This window comes from Notolabrus celidotus, chromosome 23 (assembly GCF_009762535.1).
Source record: "Notolabrus celidotus isolate fNotCel1 chromosome 23, fNotCel1.pri, whole genome shotgun sequence".
In the NCBI taxonomy this organism is placed as follows: domain Eukaryota; kingdom Metazoa; phylum Chordata; class Actinopteri; order Labriformes; family Labridae; genus Notolabrus; species Notolabrus celidotus.
In genome coordinates this window covers 3,708,113-3,729,562 of record NC_048294.1, presented here as the reverse complement: position 1 = coordinate 3,729,562, position 21,450 = coordinate 3,708,113, and the positions used below count along the sequence as shown (strand labels likewise).

Sequence of the window (21,450 nt, the reverse complement as noted above, 5' to 3'; positions counted from 1 at the left end):
TGTTGTTAGAGTCCGCTTCAGAGAGAGAGAGAGAGAGAGGGGGACGGTATGGTACATCAGTGCAAAAAGAGCTACAAGTTTCAACTTTATTATTCTCTTGGCATCACACAAACGACACATTTTAAAGCCTCAAGGCCTTTTTAAACGTCCTCGCTCTTGTTGTAGACATTCCTGCATTTGATCCCAGCCTCAATGGAGAGGGTGAGCCTTTTAAAAACCGGGCTTCAAGATAATAAACTTATCAAACCCAAGAGAAGGCCAGAGTGGTGACGTTTCCCCTGAAAGTCCGTGCAGTGTGTTCTGCCACATTGTGCAACGCCTTGTAACCTTTTATTGCCCTTCGAGCTGAAAGAGAGGGACTCGGTCAGATCGGAGGGAGGCTGAATCTGCTTCATGTTTGCCTCCTTGGATTCAAGAAGACTGATTCATACAGAAAACTGCACACACAAGCTTCCTGAAGTGGAGACCGACTGGAGGAGAGAGTTTATTTCTGCATCTTGCTGCCCTCTAGCTTTCAGAGAAGCTTTGCACCGTGTGTTGCAGGATACAAAAGTCCAGTATAGAGGAAAAGGACCTTCTCTTTCACTGCATGTGTGATATTTCTGACTGTAAGATGAGCATTTTTACAATATGCATTTGAATAAAGTCACCTAAATTAAATAATAACAATGAAGATGATTAAAAAATTGTCCTTAAGATAGCACAATGCGGCTTACAGCTCCACAGGTCCTGATTGGATTTGATATAATCTGACAGGACAGGTCATCTCTCACACTCATGCACAAGCTGTAAACCTTCATCAGCTGAGCAACAAGTGTGCATATCCTCAACATGAAGTAACTGGTTCCTTATGGTGTAGAGGTTATCACAGGAGTTCATTTTGGACGTAAACACAACAGAAAGTGATGAAAGCATCAATCGGAAAGAAGAACTCTCGATTTCATCACTTCATGGTAAGACTGCTTTCATTATCTCTCATAGAAAGATAGTTACATCTGTAAATCTCACCCCCAAGTTTTGTTTTTACATGCCCGTTTATCAGTTCCACTATAACTTGGCACACTGGATCTTTCGTGTTGAGTCAACAACTCTTTCGATATTGCTTTTTTCCAATGAAAATTAGTTTTAAACCAAAGCAAACGAAGGAGATGCAATTATGGACACTTCTTAGAATAAGACTCTGCAAGTTTCGGACTTCAGAGCAGTGAAATAAATAATAAGACGAGAGAGAGAGAGAGAGAGAGAGAGAGAGAGAGAGAGAGAGAGAGAGAGAGAGAGAGAGAGAGAGAGAGAGAGAGAGAGAGAGAGAGAGTAGATCAAGCATAACTGGCCACATGCATATGTTTAATGCTTGTAAAATGTTTGAAGTGTTTTTGTTGATTCTTACTGTTCTGGTTTTTGTTTTCTTGTTTACTCTATAATAAACTTGCCTTGCTTCGCCTTAATTAAAACTATCAGAGGCAGCAGTATTTCCTTTTTAGACTAATATTTTACATGAGATTAAAACAGTTGTTTCCCAAACATCCGTACTTCACACGTTGTTCCTTCTCATAAAGCAAATGTAGCACAGACACCTCTCCTTGAACTCATCAGCTGGTCTCATTTCAACATCAGTCTAATTTTGTTGGAGGAGAATTAATCCTGTATAGAAAAATCTAAATTTGGAGAAAATCTAAAAAAAAGAAAAATGGATAGGCCTACAGATAGTTTGATATCCATCCATTATCTTGACCGCTTATCCCATTAGGGGTCAGGGGGGGCTGGAGCCTATCCCAGCTGGCTTCGGGCGGAAGGCAGGGTACACCCTGGACAGGTCGCCAGCCTATCACAGAGAGACAGACAACCATTCACGCACACACTCACACCTATGGGCAATTTAGAGATCAATCAACCTGAGCACGTTTTTGGATTGTGGGAGGAAGCTGGAGTACCCGGAGAGAACCCACGCATGCAAACTCCACACAGAAAGGCACCCGCCCGGCTGGGGATTCGAACCAGGAACCTTCTCGCTGTGAGGCAACAGCGCTACCCACTGCACCACCGTGCAGCCCCAAGTTTTGATATCACTATATTTTTCTTATTTTGGTTCCATTTAATTCAATCATTGCAACCCTTTCGAAGGACGCAACCCCCATCATAGGCTGAAAACCAGAGCATTACATGGCTACCTATTAGCAAACTACCTCCAACTAGCTCCATCTGGACCTGCTATCTAAAAACCAATGGACCATTTACAATGTAATTGATTATGCCGGTCTCCTTGACCATTCTATCTGCTAAAGAACTAATTTTGCCTTAATACCATCATTGTATTTATCTTGCCATACTTGTCACTGTGTCATCTTGGCTACTGTCTTCCTCCAGGTTCTTCTGAGCTCTGGAAGTGGTGAGCCTTAAGATGAAACCACAGCGCCATGTCTTCACCACCTTACCTCAAAGATGGATGCAGACCCAAAACAGAGTTCCGGTCCTCCTGGTTTTTATTGCCTGCTCGTGTCTGCTGCCCTGCCCAGCACAGGCAGCGTGGTTTCAGGTCGGAGTGGTGGGACCGTGGGGGTGTGATCCTCTCTTCGCCAAGGCCCTTCCCAGTGTGGCCGCACAGCTGGCCGTCAACCGCATCAACAAGGACCCCGTGCTGTCCTACGCTGCAACGTTTGACTATGTTGTTCTGCAGGTACAAAACTGATCTCTGGTTTTATCAGCCAAACAACATCGATTAAAATCATTGATGTGGAAGATCATTCAGTGTTGAGTGAGTCAAGTTACTCAACTGGTCCCATGCCCCATGGTCCTGTGTTCCCAGGATCCTATGTGTCTGGGTACCCTGAGTTCTATGTGACCAATGTCTTATGCCCCAGGAGCATATGTTCCTGAGTCCATGTTTCTAAGGTCTTGAAATCCCATGGCACTATGCCCCTAGGTCCTATATTCATAAGGTCCTCTGCCCTCAGGAAACTAGGGTTCCCAGGTTCTATGTGCTCTATGTCCTATGTGTTAAAGTTCTTAAGTTCCAAGTTTCCTAAGGCCCAAAGTCACAAGGTCCTGTCTTACCAAGGCCCTATGTTCCCAGGATGCTATGTCTCCGGGTCCTTTCTATGTAGGGCTTTATGTTCCTTGGGTCTGACGTTCCTGGGCTCCTGTGTCCCAGTATCCTATGTCCCTATTCTCTACTCTGGGTTCTATGTAATCAAGGTCTGTGTTCCAAAGTGGTTTTCCCAGTGTCTTATGGTCCCATTACCCCAATTCTACATGTGGCTTCTCTAGGGTTGTAAGCTCCAAAGATCACGTACTACCAGGATCCTGTGCTTATTGTTTTTCTTGATCCAACTCATGCCTCTTACACTTTTTGGTAATAGAAGTGTTTTAGTGGTTTAGTAATCAAGTATTCAGTCAGGATAAAAATGCAACCTCTGATTTTCATGGCGATGGTTTACAATAAAATGTACTTAGAGTAAAAATAGCACAGAAACCGGTGGATCCTGGTGTAGAATTTTGGCACAAGTGGTTGAACTTTTAGCTAACCGCTAAAGTAATGCAACTTTTCTGAGGACATATGGTTCATGGATTAATTTATGGATTCACTCTTTAGGAACCCTGTGGGACATCAAGAGCTCTTGAGACATTCATCGGTTTCCACACCAAGGCTTCAGGATACATCGGACCAGCAAATCCTGGCTACTGTGATGCTGCTTCAATGTTGAGCAAAGGCTGGAACAAAGTAAGGTTTGTTTCTGTGTGAATGACATTCCAGATAGATTTGGACTTTAAGTGGTGGAAACAAAAAATGGACTGAACTGATAATTGTTTCCCGACTTTGTTCTCCTCCAGGCATTGTTTTCTTGGGGTTGCGTTGGCTATGATTTTGATGACGTTCGGAGCCACCCAACCTTTGCCCGCTCTGTGCCAAGGCCCACTTGGGTGCTGCTCAGCATTATAAAGTATTTCAGGTGGGCCAACATTGGCATCATCTCTTCCTCAGAGGACATCTGGGTGGAGACGGCCACCAAGGTTTGAACATTTGATCTTTTTAATATCTAATATAAGTTCTCAAAATGCTACCTTTTTGTCATTTGTTCCTGTTTCCTGTTGTTCTTGCATCCACATTTTCTTTAGTTCAGTACATCTTTCTCATCTGGGGTTTGTCTCTTTCTTGTCCAGGTAGCTGATTCTCTAAGGAGTCATGGTCTGCCAGTCAGACTGGTCAGTTTAATGGAAAACACCCCTCATGCCATAAGAAGAACTCTGTCCAAGATCCACAAGATGAGAGAAATAAAAGGTGCAGTCCAGTTTATTTTTGACATTCTCCAGTGCCAATAGGCCCTTGCAGTGTTGTCGTCACTGCCTGAATATGTCTTTAAATACAACTTTTTCATGGCTTGTCCTAGTCGTGATCCTCTGCATGCACTCAGCGCTTATCGGTGGTGTAGCCCAGAAGCTGCTCTTGGAGACGGCGTACGACATGCAGATGATTGACGGCTCGCTGGTGTTCGTGCCCTACGACACCCTCCTCTACAGCCTGCCCTACCGCAACATATCCTACCCTGCATTGAAGAGCAACAGCAAACTGCTGCGGGCCTATGATGCCGTGTTGACTGTCACCGTCGACTCACCCCAGGTGTCCTTCTACGAGGCTTACGGGGAGGCGATGGAGAGGCGGGAGGTGGCGAGGACGCTGAAGCCACAGCAGGTGCGTGGAACAGGGAGGGTTTGTTTGCTATTGAGATGTTCTCAATGAAGGAAGCTCTTGTTGAAATCTGCCTTTTTTGTACTGTAGGTGTCTCCTCTCTTCGGCACCATTTACAACTCCATATTTGTCATGGCTCATGCGGTGCATCATGTCAGAAAGACTGGGGAGTGGATGTCTGGAGGAAATCTGGCAAGACGCACCAACAACCTGGCCTTCCAGGTACTGAGAGGATTGTATATAAAATGTTGTGTTCAGAACAGTCAGCTTTTATCTGTTAAGTTTGATAGGACAGCTGAAAAGAGACAGGAAACATGGAGTAGAGAGGGGGGGAGACATGCAGCAAATGGTCATAGCTGGGAATCGAACCAGCGACCTCTGGGATGAGGATTATAGCCTCTGTATGTGGGGTGCGCTTAGACCACTAGGCCACCGAGGCCCTAGATGACCTACTTTAAGAGTGGCCCATTAGCACATGGCTGTAATAACATTTTAAGAGCTTAATCTCATGACTCTCTGGGATGATAAAATGTCAAAATGGACAACTGAATAGTTTTTCTTGTTGAAGGGTTTCAGCCATCCCATCAAAACCAACAGCTCTGGAGAAGTTCTGCTTGACTACCTCATACTGGACACAGACGGACTTTCCTGGGAGCTGAAACCAACATACAGGTAGGCTATATGACATTTGGGGGTTAATCCAGATGCATTGCAATGGGGTGCTCTTTTAGTAGAGACTACTTGGTGTCTTCCACTTGAGACAGTATGACCCAATGCTAACAGGGTATCAGAGCTTTCAAGGGTTCCCTTCCAGTGGTGAAAGCCAACTGTAGTGACCACTAACATGCTTTTCTGGTGGAGGAATCCGGATGCAGCACCACTTTGTTTTCCTTGCATTGGACAAAATTTGACATATTGCCATTTAGGGTACCTACTCAGTGGAGAACACATGAAGTAGAGTGACTGTCTAGTTAAGAAACCCAACTACAGTACAGTCAAGGATGTCTAGTGGTTTCTCTTCAGATGTTGGTGTGGGGTTGTAGCTCAGTGGTAGAGCGCATGCTTCGCATGTATGAGGCCCCGGGTTCAATTCCCGGCAACTCCATCTTTCATAAATTCCCCTGTCTGGATTACTGAAGTGTTTTGAGCAGCAGTAGCCCAATACAGGACTTGGCATGGGAATTGGAAGGTTGCATGTTCAAGTTTGGCTATTAGTCTGGTAGCAGCACCTTCATAATCTAAGGTGTGTTTTTGTACCATTAATGACATGATGGAAATGATGTCTCACAGGATTGACATGGAAGCTGGTATGGTGCGTTTCCTTGGTCAAGACATCCACTACCCACGTGGCTACGGACCCAGAGGGGACTCGTCATGCTGGTTTACTCCTGGAGTCCTCTGCTCAGGAGGTTGGAACACATATAGTGTACATAAATGGGTGTTGGATGAGACCTCAGATTTATCAGATCAAACAGGCTTTTCATTAAAATCTGTATTTGTTCCCTACAGGGGTGGACTTGTTCTCCACCATCAGCATGTTCATTGGAGCGATGTCCTTGTCTGTTTTTGCTGTGGCGTTTATTTACTGCGTCAGGTACAAAGTCCTGGACCTTGTTGCTCTGGTCTTAATGTTAAAACACATTATTTCTAGTTAAGAATGTAAATATTTTGCATTATCACGCCTGATTTATAATTAAGCCTGTAGTTAGGACTGTGAAGAAGTGGACGGAGGAGTCAAAGCAGGAGTTACAAGCCTGCTTTGATTGCACTGATTGGAGTGTTTTTGAAGCTGCATCAGGAAACCTCAATGAACTCACTGACACTGTGACTTCATACATCAACTTCTGTGAGGACATGTGTGTGCAGACCAGGACCTTCTGCACATACAACAACAATAAGCCCTGGTTCACACCTCAACTGAGGAAGCTGCGTCAGGCCAAAGAAGAGGCCTACAGGAGTGGGGACCGGGACCTGTTCAAGCAGGCCAGAAACAAACTGACGAGAGGGATCAAGGTAGCTAAGAGGAGCTACACTGAGAAGTTAAAACAGAGCTTCTCTGCCAACGACCCCTCAGAAGTTTGGAGAGGCCTGCGTGAAGTTACAAGCTACAGGAGACCCTCCCCCCACCCTGAAGGTAACAAAAGACTAGCTGACGACCTGAACAGCTTCTACTGCAGGTTTTCACACCCCACACCCGAACACTCTGATTTACCTGGCCCCCCCACAAGCCCCTCCCCACCCCCCTCTGACCCCCCACCTGCGCTGACGATCTGTGAAGATGAGGTAATCCAGCTCTTCCAGAGACAAAAGACCAAGAAGGCTCCAGGACCAGACGGCGTGTCCCCCTCCTGCCTGAGAGTCTGTGCTGAGCAGCTGGCCCCCATCTTCACAAAGATCTTCAACACATCGCTGGAGCTGTGTGAAGTGCCCTCATGCTTCAAAAGCTCCACCATCATCCCAGTCCCAAAGAAACCCACCATCACAGGACTCAATGACTACAGGCCCGTCGCCCTGACGTCTGTGGTCATGAAGTCCTTCGAGAGACTAGTGTTGAGCCACCTGAAAGACATCACAGGCCCCCTGCTGGACCCCCTGCAGTTTGCCTATCGGGCAAACAGGTCGGTGGAGGACGCAGTCAATATGGGTCTGAACTACATCCTGCATCACCTGGACTCCCCCAGGACCTACGCTAGGATCCTGTTTGTGGACTTCAGCTCTGCGTTCAATACCATCATACCAGACATCCTGCACCAGAAACTCACCCAGCTCACAGTGCCGGCCTCCATCTGTCAGTGGATCACCAACTTCCTGACGGACAGGAGACAGCAGGTGAGGCTGGGGAGCATCAAATCCAGCACCCGGACCATCAGCACTGGCGCCCCACAGGGATGTGTTCTCTCCCCACTGCTCTTCTCCCTCTACACCAATGACTGCACCTCAGGGGACCCCTCGGTGAAACTCCTGAAGTTTGCAGACGACACCACCGTCATCGGTCTCATCCAGGACGGAGACGAGTCTGCTTACAGACAGGAGGTGGAACAGCTGGCCCTCTGGTGTAGTCAGAACCATCTGGAGCTGAACCCGCTCAAGACGGTAGAGATGACAGTGGACTTCAGGAGAAGCCCCCCCCCACTCCCCCCCCTCACCATCCTGAACAGCACTGTGTCTACTGTGGACTCTTTCAGGTTCCTGGGATCCACTATTTCCCGGGACCTGAGGTGGACCTCCCACATAGACACAATCAGAAAAAAGGCCCAGCAGAGGATGTACTTCCTGCGTCAGCTCAGGAAGTTCAACCTGCCTCAGGAGCTGCTGATCATGTTCTACACCTCCATCATCCAGTCTGTTCTGTGTACCTCCATCACTGTCTGGTTTGGCTCTGCAACCAAACTAGACAAACACAGACTGCAGCGGACTATAAGGACTGCAGAGAAAATCATCGGTGTCGACCTGCCCCCCATCCAGGACTTGTACCGGTCCCGGGCCAGGAAACGGGCAGGGAGCATTACCGCTGACCCCTCACACCCTGGACACAAATTCTTCAAACTCCTCCCCTCCGGCAGGCGCTACAGATCACTGTGCGCCAAAACAACCTGTCATAAGAACAGTTTCTTCCCCCAGGCTGTCACTCTGATGAACACTAAACCATAACAGTGTCATACCTGTCAGATAAATACTCTCTGTAAATATACATGTAGATATACAATGCAACAATTCTCAAGCAGAATTCCATATTTCTATTTTTTGTATTATTTAACTACTATTTTATAATGTAAAACTACCTCTGCAACTCACCACTGCACTTTATCATATTATTTTAGCCTGTACATATTAGTCAAGCCTATTTGTTGTTTCTTTGTATTTATAGCTAAGGTTATTGTTATTATATTTTCATTTTATTTTTTATTGTAGTTCTTATTCTTATTCCTATTCTGCCTTGTACAAAGAGAGCACAGTTTACCAAAGTCAAATTCCTTGTGTGTTCAAGCATACTTGGCGAATAAAGCTGATTCTGATTCTGATTCTGAATTATACATCATGCACTCCTGTTGTAGGCGACGCATAAATCAGATTCGCCTGGTCAGGGGTCCAAACAAGATCTTGCTGACTCTGGATGATGTCACATTCATTAATCCATCTCTAAGCATCAAGGTCAGCTCCAGTCTTGAACTTATGTTGGTGTCATTCTTTGACTTTCATGGACACAAACTGCTCATCAAAGATTTTCTGTCACCTTTAAAGACCTTTTTATAGTTTTAACTTGACATTTCTCTCACGTCCCTCACTGGACTCTCTCTAGAAGTTTAGTCTGGATGACAAGGCCAGCTTCATGAGGAGTATGTCAGACTGCAGCATTGTCTCACCAGCCTCCACCCAATCCCCGGCCACATGTGAGAACTCCAATATCGTCATTTACGAGGTGAGACCAAAAGTTTGATGTAGAGCACAAGGAAACGTTGAAAGTCCTTAACCTCCTTTGTACGGGGCGCCGTTTGTAAAGTTGTGCAAATCGAAAATAACATCAACATTTCTCCACAGTTAGCTCCAAAACGTCATAAAAATGTAGAGTGAATTTTTAAAGTCACTTTTATTATCACAGTTGGAGGAATATTTGTGATCTTCTTAACATTTAATTTTGTTGTAAAAAATATATTGAGTTAAAATAATTGTTAAATCCAAATGCTAAATATAAATCTAAATGTTAAATGTTAAATCTAAATGTAAATGCTAAATATAAATATAAATGTTAAATGTAAATCTAAATATCAAATCTAAATATAAATGTTAAATCTAAATGTTAAATATAAATCTAAATGTTAAATATAAATCTAAATGTTAAATGTAAATATAAATATTAAATCTACATCTAAATGCAAAATATAAATGCTAAATATAAATACAAATGTTAAATCTAAATGTTAAATCTAAATGTAAATGCTAAATATAAATCTAAATGTTAAATGTAAAACTAAATATGAAATCTACATCTAAATGCTAAATATAAATACAAATGTTAAATATAAATGTTAAATGTTAAATCTAAATGTAAATGCTAAATATAAATCTAAATGTTAAATATAAATCTAAATGTTAAATGTAAATCTAAAGATTAAATCTAAATGCTAAATATAAATATAAATATAAATGCTAAATATAAATACAAATGTTAAATATAAATGTTAAATGTTAAATATAAATGTAAATGCTAAATATAAATCTAAATATGAAATATAAATATAAATGTTAAATGTAAATCTAAATATGAAATATAAATGTTAAATCTAAATCTAAATGTTAAATCTAAATCTAAATGTTAAATGTAAATCTAAACATTAAATCTAAATGCTAAATATAAATATAAATGTTACATATAAATCTAAATTTAAATGTTAAATATAAATATAAATGTTAAATATAAATGTTAAATCTAAATGTAAATGCTAAATATAAATCAAAATGTTAAATATAAATTAAAATGTTAAATGTAAATCTAAATATTAAATATAAATGCTAAATATAAATCTAAATGTTAAATCTAAATATAAATCTAAATGTTAAATATAAATCTAAATGTTAAATCTAAATGCTAAATGTAAATATAAATGTTAATCCAGCATTTTTGCAGCGGCAGTCTGGCTATAACCCACTGGAGTCAGTACTGACAGGCTATGAGCAACATTTAACATTTATTTTTAACATTTAACATTGAGATTTATATTTAGCATTTAGATTTATATTTAACATTTAGATTTATATTTTTACCATTTATATTTATATTTAACATTTATATTTACATTTATATTTAGCATTAATATTTATATGTAACATTACTTAATGAAATGTTTCTGTTCCTGTGATAGATCCTGGTCCAAGCCAAATTGTCGGTGCTTCACCTTTCCACTAAGTTTCACTGAAATCAGCCAGTAGTTTTTGTAATCCTTCTAAGACTACATACAAGAGGCACCAAAGTTGTTGGACCACATTTAGTCAGCCTTAGTTCCCTGTGAACTCCATGTGTGATCGTCCTCTCTTCCAGGGTGACTGGGCGTGGTTGAAGAGACTTCCACACGGGAGATTCAGCAGCATCAACCCCAAAACCAGCCTTGTGTTCGAACTGGCACGTGACTTTTTGATATGAGATAAGAAGGTTGATAACAAAGCACAGGTAATGTTAGAACCAGCATCATGAGGTTTTGTTCTCTGGCTACAGATGAAGGACTTGCGCCATGAGAATGTCAACCCTTTCCAGGGGTTCTTTCATGACTGCGGCGTGTTCGCCATCGTGACGGAGTTCTGCTCCAGAGGGAGTTTGGAGGACCTGCTGCTAAATGACGACGTGAAACTGGACTGGATGTTCAAGTCGTCTCTGCTACTGGATTTGATAAAGGTGAGGTGGAAGTGAGGGAGCAGATATGACGAGTAGAGTCTGCAGTGGCATGTGTTGAAGAATCGTTTGGTTTCTGTCTCAGGGTATGAGGTACCTCCACCACCGCGGGGTGTCCCACTCTCGTCTGAAGTCCCGTAACTGCGTTGTTGATGGGCGTTTTGTCCTGAAGATCACAGACTTCGGCTACAACGAGGTTCTGGAGGCTGAGAGGTTCCCTTACGTTGAACCGCCTGTAGACGGTGAGCGGACAGATCAGAGTACAAGCCTTACATGTGATGCCGATACAACAGCAAACTAATGACACTCTTATTGTTTCAGAGCTGCTGTGGACGGCTCCGGAGATCCTGAGGACCTACGGACAGCCGGGGCATCATGGGACTGTGCATGGTGATGTGTACAGCTTTGCTATCGTCATGCAGGAAGTGGTGGTCAGAGGGCCGGCGTTCTGTATGCTGGACCTGTCTGCCAAAGGTACAATTACCAGATCACAACCTGACATGTAGGAGTGGTGCCCTTTTGTTTCTATATAATCAGCAAGAAACTGCTGCAACACTGGAAAAAAAATACTTTAAAGCTATGTAGGATTCTTATAGACGTATAGATTCACAATGTTTTCCATTCTTATAACTTTTTGACATGTTATCATGCTTTAGTAAAGACATTTTTGTGGTTAAATGAGGAAACTAGTCAATATTCAAAGGTTTAATCCAAACTCACAATACAACTTTTCCTCTCCTGCCCATTCACTGAATTATTTTTTAACATTTCCATATCTCAGACGGAAATAAAACATTAAATATTACATGGATTGTCATGATACTTGCGCTTACATTTGAAGTTCCAAAAGCTATTTTCATCATTGCTAACTTGAGGTCTATTTATTTGTTATTTACAGAGTGACATATTCAAAATTCAAATATCCGTTAGGAGAAATAGCATTAACTTTAAAGTGCACTGTGCCTTTAAATCTTGCACAAAATCAATGTCCAGTATTTTGGTTTTGACCAAATTCCTGCAAAAACAAATGCTAGCAAATTAGCTTCCATTGTAGTTTGTTTTATGCTATTCAGGTTACATTAACATGCCAACATGCTAAGTCGTGTTGTTGAGCTTGGGATTGTATTATGCTACGTTGTCACTGTCATTGGTAGCATGTTGGTAAGCATGTAGCTTCAGGTGTCACATAGCTGCTAGCATGGCTTTGTACTCCATCTATATTGTAGCTTCTCCAAACTCCTTAGTTGTCATCCTTTGGGCAACATGAGTGTCTGCATACATTCTGCTGTAATATATTCACCTTGAGAGTCCAAACTGCTAGCATTGCTAAAAACATGGACGCCATCCAACCACACTTAAATCTTCTTTGTGTTTCAGAGATAATAGAGAAGCTGCGTAAACCTCCTCCGCTGTGTCGCCCGGTGGTCAGTCCAGATTACGCTCCACTGGAGTGCATCCAGCTGATGAAGCAGTGCTGGAGCGAACAGCCGGACAAGAGGCCATGCTTTGAGGAAATATTTGACCAGGTGTTACTACATTTATCTCCAATTAGAACAGATTATTACCTTTAAAAGCCGCACACTTTGTTCATTTCTGGAGTCAATCTGGTGTTTTAGTTTGCTTAAGTGGCGAATCTTATCAAAGGAGTGCTGAATTCTTTGTGCTAGTTACTTCATTTTAAGACCTTGAGGTGGTTTTCGTCCTGGCTGTGGGGCAGTGGACCAGCTCTTTACCCTTGCAAGGCTCCTGGAGGGGGGAATGGGAGTTTGCTGATCTAGTCTACATGTGTTTTGTGGACTTGGAGAAGGCCTACGATCGTGTTCCGTGGGGGGTTCTACAGCAGTATGGGGTTCGGGGGCTGTTACTATGAGCTATCCGATCCCTGTACGACCAAAGTGAGGGCTGTCTCCGCATACTTGGCCCAAAGTCTGACACGTTCTCAGTGCATGTTGCCCCTTGTTATCGGTCCTGTTTGTAATTCTTGTGGACAGGATCTCAAGGCACAGCCAGGGGGAGGAGGGTCTCCAGTTTGGCCTCAGAATTTAATCTGTGTGTTTTGCAGACGATGTGGTTCTGTTGGCTTCTTCAAGCTGGGACCTTCAGCAGGCATTGGGGCGGTTTGCAGCTGAGTGCAAAGCGGCTGGGATGAGAGTCAGTACCTCCAAGTCTGAGGCCATGGATGGTGATGGTTTAATATTTTACTGAACACGGTTTTCTTCACCTAAAGTTGGACATGTATGAACAACAAGCAGAGGTCACAGCCTTTGATTTGAATGCTCTGTTGTTGCGGTGGTGAATTGGCATCATTTCAGAAAAGGTCTCTGACTTAAACTCCCACACTTTGTGTTTTATCCATCTCAGTTTAAGAACATCAACAAGGGGAAGAAGACCAACATCATCGACTCCATGCTGCGGATGTTGGAGCAGTACTCGTCGAACCTGGAGGAGCTGATCAGGGAGCGAACCGAGGAGCTGGAGATCGAGAAGCAGAAGACGGAGAAGCTGCTGACACAGATGCTGCCTCCGTGAGTTAACGTCGACGCACTTCCAGGAAACAGATTACAGAGGCACTCCAAATTAAAACCTGCGTTTCCTCTCTCCTCAGGTCGGTGGCCGAGGCGCTGAAGGTCGGAGGAACAGTCGAACCCGAGCATTTTGACTGCGTGTCGCTTTACTTCAGCGACATCGTCGGTTTCACCACCATCTCGGCCAACAGCGAACCCATCGAGGTGGTCGACCTTCTCAATGACCTCTACACGGTGTTTGATGCCATCATAGGGAACCATGATGTCTACAAGGTTCTTCCTCTGACTACTTTAAACACTGTTATCCAACATTCAATCACATTAAAACACACGTTTGATCATTTCAGGTGGAGACGATCGGAGATGCGTACATGGTGGCGTCAGGCGTTCCCGTCCTGAACGGGAACCGCCACGCTGCAGAGATAGCAAACATGGCTCTGGACATCCTGAGTGCTGTGGGGACCTTCAAGATGAGACACATGCCGGATGTTCCTGTCAGGATACGAATCGGACTACACACAGGTACATATGGAGGGAGGACAAAAATACAGTACATGCATCCTGCTGAAGAAGCGTTAACTCCATTCGTGTGTTTGACCGCTGCAGGTTCGTGTGTAGCCGGCGTGGTCGGACTCACCATGCCGCGTTACTGTCTGTTTGGAGACACAGTGACCACCGCCTCTCGGATGGAGTCCAGCGGGTTGCGTAAGTGACAGATCCAAGACTCAATAATGGATTAAGAAACGCTACAAGGCACAATCGCATCTGTAAACTGCATCTTATTGGAGGATTGGTAGCATGAATAGTTCACGGCAAGGTGCAAGTTCCAAAAATGTGCACATTTCTTTATTGAAGCCTTTTGTTCCTTTGGTTTCCCCAGCCTACCGAATCCACGTCCACGAGGATACAGTGAAGGTATTGCAACACTTGAATCTTGGCTATAAGGTCGAGTTGAGAGGAAAGACAGAAGTCCAGGTAAGACCTTTAATCAGAAGGTTAAGTCTTCGTTGTTAGGGTGAAGTTAAGTCACTTTGCTTCTCTTCTCTGTCGGTCTCAGGGGAAGAAAGTAGAAGAGACATACTGGCTTGTAGGAAAGGAGGGATTCACCAAACCTCTGCCAGTTCCTCCAGCTGTCAAGACTGGGTAGGAGATACATTTCTCCTCCTTTTGTTCCTTTTCTTACCTTTTGATTCGAGTCTTTTAACTGCACATGTACAATCCTGACCCTAAGGTGTCTGGCATGATGGATACTTGGACATCTCAAACAGATCAAATAGTAAACAAGTGTTTGAGCAGAGTCAGACCTCCAGGGTGTGTGTTCATGTCCTTTACTCTGCTCCAACAGACAAATGGCCCACGGGCTTCAGATGGCCGAGATCGCTCAGTACAAGAAATCGAAAGCAGAAAAACTTCAGCAGGAGAAAAATACAAAGAGGAGAAACTGAGGTTTGTGAAATTGTAAAGATTTGTGTGTTCTTCTTTTTATTTCTTTATAGTTGTGTTTTGGGGAAGTTTGGCCTTAAATTAAAGGAATGTGGGGAGTAGAGAGTGGGGGAAGACATGCAGCAAATGGTTGAGGCCGGGAGTTGAACTCACGACCACTGCAGGACCAGTATGTGTTCTTTTTTAATAACCTCCATGTACATTAGGGATGTGATGGTAGCTTGCAAGCAGTTAAATATCAATGCACAAAAGGGGCTATGCAAATCTGTAAGACGTACAATGGAATATCAATATCCTATTTGAACAGTAGAGGGCGCTGATGCCTTTGACTGCTCTTGTTGGACATTATTATGTGTCTTACGTCCATGAGGGTTTCTTGCAGGAAGAAGATACCTGGGCAGCCTCTAATTTACACCTTAATCAATGCAATATTGTCATCTGCTATCGCTTGACTAGTGAACAATCTCTCTCTGTGTCTCTGTGTCTCTGTGTCTCTTGTCCTCATTTAGGCAACGCATTGGTGGTCATACCTCCACACCTGAAAAAAAGAGAGACATGTAGCCGACCACAGAAAATCGGAGGCCTCTCCATGGGATGCTACTCTTCACTACTGACTATTTTTTTGGCTGTTTTTTATTTGGATGATCAAGCGGAAGTACTTTTTGCGTCCTTCCAAAATAAATACATTTCTTTCAAAACTATGTAAGGCAGCAAAAAAGCAAAATAAAAGCATTAAAATTAAAGTTTTATGACCTCTTCTCTACAGCCTCTACAAAAACTGGATTACTTACACCCCAATAATCATGAATACTGTGAACCCAACGTTGTGAATGCGATTTCATGTTGAAGCAAGAGTTGAGTGTATCTTAATGTCCTTATTTACATGAATTAGATACTTAAATTTATTCAGTTAAGTATATTTTCCCTCTCATTTCCTATCTGAAGACATTCTCTCACATTCGTCAACAACATCATGATCTCAAACAGATGAATCAGCTGTACTTTAAAACTTTGCTTGGACTGAAACCTCATGTTTGATTTTCAGTCAGAAAACTAAACTAAAAGACAGTCTCCCAAAAAACTACAACCTTTACACTTGAGCAGAAATTTGATGTGATTTGGAACCTCTATTATTATTAAAACATCCTGAAGTGTCTTCATAAAGCTCTCAGTTAAAGAAAGCAGCTAGCATAAACTCAGATTATCACTGTGTTAGTCTGTGTGTAATGGAGCAGCGTACAGTGGACGAGGTGTTGAACTACATCTAGAGGTCGAGAAGTGCTGACTCAGCAAAGCAGGGCTGTACAGACGCGCTGTGTCAGCGTTAGAGAAGAAGATAATCTCTCTGTCTTTAGATTCCTCCTTACTCCTCTCCTGGTTTCTCCGTCTGAAGGGAGAGAGGGATGGAAAATGTACGTCCCAGTTTTGAGGAATTTGGCGTCTTGGTATTTCTGGTACCAAGGTGAAAGGCAAGGGGTCATGGGTAGGATAAGTGGCTTCATGAGTCATGCTGCAGCTAGCCACTAGGGGGAGCTCTATGTCTGTTGGCTTCACTTTTTGGGGAACTGTGATGTTGTCCATCTTACATGTATGCTAAAAAGTTGTTTTCAAAAATTACCTGACTGTCCAATTAGAAAAGTAGGACGACCAATGAAAGTGAAGGAAACTTAAAAAACTTTTGCACAATAAAACAACCAGAATAAGCTAACTTTAATTAATATTTTTTATATATAACCTGCTCTATATATCAATAAATAAATCAGTGCTTAGTTTGAGTGTTCAGATGTGTCACATTCATAAACAAGCCTACAGCGCCCCCTGCTGGTGTATCATAAAACTTACCACAGCTTGTTGAAGCCACAGATGGCCTTCGAAGCTCTGAGGATTATCCCCTCAGTTGATCCTCACTGTGTGTGTGTGTGCGTGCATGTGTGTGTGTGTGTGTGTGTTTGTGTGTGTCTATTTAAAATCCATACACTGACAGGCCGCTTACCTTACTCTTCTTTGGCTGAATATACAAGATATTTTTCACCTTCACGCTCGTTTTCTGACCTTAAAAATCAAAGAGGACACGTGAGCGACCTCAGGGGATTTTATTTTGTTGAAGGATAAATATATCATATAATTCACAGGGAAATGGGGATTTGTAGAGAGAAGTCAGAGAAATGGGCATGATGTATGCGTAGAAGAGAAAAGTGTGTGAATCTCTCTTATCCAATTGATGACCTGAGCCCTTTAAGTTCATCTTAAAACCTCTGCAGGCAGTGCTGTGATTTATAAATGCACATTTACTTAAATACTATACGACATATACAAGATACTCATACACACTCAATGGTATGTCCGTTTTATGCAACTTTGTACTTCTCTTCTACATCTCAAAGCCAATTATATTTAACTAAACCTTATTTTTTCTCACAGATAAAGTTTCCTTTTTTTCTATTTCAGTCTCTCATGTTATTGGATTTTTTAGCATAAAGACCCATGAGCTGAATAAACCAACACTACCATATAAGGACAGGATTTTCTGAAGATAGTCCCTTTTGTTCAGAGATGTACTGTGAGTATCAGGTCCTTATTATCCTAAACAGCTCAAGATGTTTAAAATGCATCTAAAACCAAAAAAATGGAAACCATATGGTTGCACTTTTTAAGAAGTTTTAAGCCCTTAAATGAAAATATTCTAAGGTTCTTGAAGCTTTCCCCATTTCTATTTCTATTATGACCCGCCTGTTCTAAATACTTGATTCTGATTCAAAAACAATGGTAATTAATTCTCAACAACAAAAGCAACACCAGTGACAACCTAATCACACATGCCACATCAAATCAATCCACAGAGAGGAATCCCACCACATTTCCCCTCTGCCTGTTGACACTGTGGCAAAAACCTTAGTTTCCCTCAGCATGCTGAATTGGTAACCATTGAAGTGAAGACGTTTGTTTCTTCACACTGGTCTGGAAATAGGTTGGTTTCACTTCTGCCTGTTGACACTGTGAGTAGAATGGAATAGAGTGGAATGGAATGCTTCTGATTGATCAAACCCACATAACAACAGTGATTGATTCTCGACAACCAAAGTGATGCTTGAGACAACCTGATCACACACATCTAACCAAATCAATCCACAGAAAGTAGTCTGCCTGATTCCCCCTCTACACTGTGGTAAAACGTTAGGGTGGACTCTGAGGCCTGAGCCTGAGGAGCTACTGGACCCCAACCATCTCTGAGAGGGAAAAGTGGAGCAACATCCAGTCCTGCAATCCCCCATACTTTGTAGGAGTCCTGCTCACCCTGTTGGGGTCCCAAATTTGCATTACCACCCTTTCACCATACATTATACCTCAATCAAAACTCTTTGATTGCACAGTAGGGAACAATGCATGAACATTCCTCTATCCATCCATTATCTTGACCGCTTATCCCGTTAGGGGTCACGGGGGGCTGGAGCCTATCCCAGCTGGCTTCGGGCGGAAGGCAGGGTACACCCTGGACAGGTCGCCAACCTATCACAGAGAGACAGACAACCATTCATGCACGCACTCACACCTACGGGCAATTTAGAGTGATCAATCAACCTGAGCATGTTTTTGGATTGTGGGAGGAAGCCGGAGTACCCGGAGAGAACCCACGCATGCATGGGTAGAACATGCAAACTCCACACAGAAAGACACCCGCCCGGCCAGGGATTAGAACCAGGAACCTTCTAGCTGTGAGGTAACAGCGCTAACCACTGCACCACCGTGCAGCCACATTCCTCTATATGCCATTAAATCCACATTTCTAGCACTATTTAAGAGCGTGCGTTTAACATTTAGCTTTACATTCACAAAAACATGCTTCAGCTCCAGACACTCGCATGCTTCTTGTCTGTATACGTCTCCATGTGTGGTTTACATTTCACCCAACAGACAGCAGAGATCTCCCCACAGGCTGTCGTGTGTCGAAGCTATAGAGCCGGGATTACGGGAGGATTTACACGGTCATCCAGGCGTTAATGGTGGTTTGTTTGGGGGCAGGAAGGGGTTAGTATAGATTATGTTATAGTGATATAGAATAAGGAGGAATATGGATTGGAAAGATTAGAGAATATTGAGGAATAGGAGACGGTCAGATTAGAGCTGGATTATTTATGTGAATGTGATCTACATGTGTCAGATTTATAGAAACATTTTGCATGATGAATATACAGAAAGTCATGCTATAGGAAAATTAATATCAAATTACATATTCTTAATTCCCATATCATTAATCCCTTCTGCAGAATTCCAGTGTCTGGACTACTTACTGTGAATTCATCATTGTTTATGGAACAACATCATTAATCAAAACAGAATCTCCTCATAACAACACAGACCACAGGTCCTCTCTGTGAGCGTCCAATCAGGAGCATGGGTTGAATAAAAAGTGGGCGGGAACATTGTGGCATCAGCTAATTGTTTGTGCAGAGCTACTTTCGAGACCCTGGTGTCTTGGAACCAGTTGTAAAAATGGTTGGCTAGCTTGGAAGTAGCCGGTTGTGTGCAACGCAATGTTATCAGTTATCTTTGTGACATCCGCATTTCACATGGCGGCCATTTTTGCGACCAAGACAACTTTGAAACTCAATTAACTCATTTGAAATATGTATATTGTTTTTGTTGTTTAGCACCAGAAGTGACAGTGTTAAGCTAAAAGGTTAAAACATAAGAGGATAGGTGGGCTAACAAATGTTGAATTTTTAGATGACCAAGCAGGCAACTTCCATTGTTGAAAATGTAGGTGTTACAACTTTTCGCCACTTGGAGCGCTGTTGGACTCCCCATTGCAGAGGTTGCTGGTTCTACTCCCGGCCTAGACCACTTAGGCTGATTTATACTTCCCTACCCTACGCAGCATGTGCTGACGCTGACATGAGCACCACATACTTGTGTGTCGATATGTCCGTGTCACGCAGCAATCCCCCCCCCCTCCCCCGAAACGCTTGAGTGCAGTGTGGTCTCTCTGATAGCCGGTCGCCTCCTTCCGGCCCCACTACGATCTCTGTTTACTTTTCCTCAGAGTTTCAGAGCATGTTATGTTAATCTACAGCTGATACATGTTGCTGTTTATCATACAGACATGATTACATGAAGAATAGAGAGGAGATGAAATACACGGCCGATGAGCGGGGATCCTGGAAGTGTTGTGAATGCGGGAAGTAACAGGCTGCTGGGGGGACCAATCACAGGGCTTGCGGTCCGCATCGATTCTGCGCGTTGTTACATTTTGGAGTAGGTGCAAGTCAGCTACGTGCGTAGGCCTCTGTGTAGGTACAGGAGCTACGCGGACCTTTGGCGTAGGCTACACTGTCGATTTAACACAGAAGTATAAATCAGCCTTAAAGCCAACCTTGATTTAGTTAGTGTATCTTACATTTGAGTCATTTTAGCAATCAATAGGAAAAAGGAGTGAATTAATATTAATTCCCAGACGAATTGAAGACACTAAACTAAAACTCACCAACAAATCTGATAGTTTCTTACACAAATATAAAAGCTGATTGTGTTTTTTTGTCAGTTTAATGCATTTTAATTCATTTAAAGTCACATTTAATGTAAAACAAATATATATAGTTGTTTTGAATGCGCCTCATGTTGTTTGAATGGAGAGTTTTTCTATGAGGCTAAACAGTGAATGATCTGAAACTTCTAGTTTAATGATTACAGCATGAACAGAACCACCTCTGAATACATGAAGTATAATGAGTACTTCAGTTTCTCTTCCTGTATCAAACACAGGATACAGATCACTGTATGTAAGATCAGGAGGTGAGCTAGTTTGAATTAATTGAACATAAGAACAAAAAGCAGGACTGATTCTTTCTGAACATGCACAGATTTAAACATTTGTTCTCAGCTGAATAAAAAACTGTGTGTGTGTGTGTGTGTGTGTGTGTGTGTGTGTGTGTGTGTGTGTGTGTGTGTGTGTGTGTGTGTGTGTTTAAATTGCATTGTCAACAACCGCAGCAGCAGCAGTCATGTCGCAACAGTGCGTGTCCTGAAATAACAGAGTGAGTCAGTAACAAAGGGAAGCATGCTTTCCTTTGTGTTTCCTCTGTGTGTGTGTTTCAGCTTTGTTGGCTCTGCTCCTTTGTTACAGTACAAAAGCAGCAGAGTGCTTCTTGTAGGGACCAGCGGCTGCCAGCAGAGGGCGCTGTTTCATGTTAACTGTCAACAACAGGGGGGAGAGAAGAGGGCAGGGAGAGTCCAACTGAGGGTTTGATGGACTGGAAGCATGGCAGAGACAGGAAGTAAACAAGACGCAAGGAAAGAAAGGGTTATAAGAAACAAGGCACGTGACTGTTTTTTTAAATTTAAGACGTTTTTAACATTTTTGTGTCATTCTGAGGGGCAAACATGGAAATATGATCCTATTACAGTAAGCCTCAACA

The 21,450-nt window shown here is 42.8% G+C and overlaps 1 protein-coding gene and 1 non-coding gene across 2 annotated transcripts; both read left to right on the top strand.

Moving 5' to 3' along the window:
* Nucleotides 1-804: 804 nt before the first annotated feature.
* On the top strand, nucleotides 805-15,780 carry gc2 (guanylyl cyclase 2). The gene is made up of 25 exons (XM_034676666.1): nucleotides 805-953; nucleotides 2,365-2,674; nucleotides 3,590-3,718; nucleotides 3,829-4,008; nucleotides 4,159-4,276; nucleotides 4,386-4,687; nucleotides 4,775-4,906; nucleotides 5,253-5,356; nucleotides 5,975-6,093; nucleotides 6,194-6,278; nucleotides 8,740-8,836; nucleotides 8,985-9,104; nucleotides 10,722-10,802; nucleotides 10,896-11,072; nucleotides 11,155-11,311; nucleotides 11,391-11,543; nucleotides 12,447-12,595; nucleotides 13,431-13,594; nucleotides 13,675-13,867; nucleotides 13,942-14,116; nucleotides 14,201-14,299; nucleotides 14,475-14,569; nucleotides 14,652-14,737; nucleotides 14,940-15,040; nucleotides 15,547-15,780. The coding sequence occupies exons 2-24, from the start codon at nucleotides 2,399-2,401 to the stop codon at nucleotides 15,037-15,039; spliced, it is 3,291 nt and encodes a 1,096-aa protein (XP_034532557.1). The 5' UTR covers nucleotides 805-953; nucleotides 2,365-2,398; the 3' UTR covers nucleotide 15,040; nucleotides 15,547-15,780.
* On the top strand, nucleotides 5,718-5,789 carry trnaa-cgc. The gene has a single exon. It is a non-coding gene; the product is annotated as a tRNA-Ala (tRNA).
* Nucleotides 15,781-21,450: the final 5,670 nt, after the last annotated feature.

Excerpts from the sequence above, each read along its gene's own strand:
- gc2 (XM_034676666.1), top strand. The coding sequence starts at position 2,399 with ATGAAACCACAGCGCCATGTCTTCACCACCTTACCTCAAAGATGGATG. Across the intron at positions 3,719-3,828 it reads TGAGCAAAGGCTGGAACAAA|GCATTGTTTTCTTGGGGTTG; the intron begins GTAAGGTTTGTT and ends GTTCTCCTCCAG. Across the intron at positions 8,837-8,984 it reads ATCCATCTCTAAGCATCAAG|AAGTTTAGTCTGGATGACAA; the intron begins GTCAGCTCCAGT and ends GACTCTCTCTAG.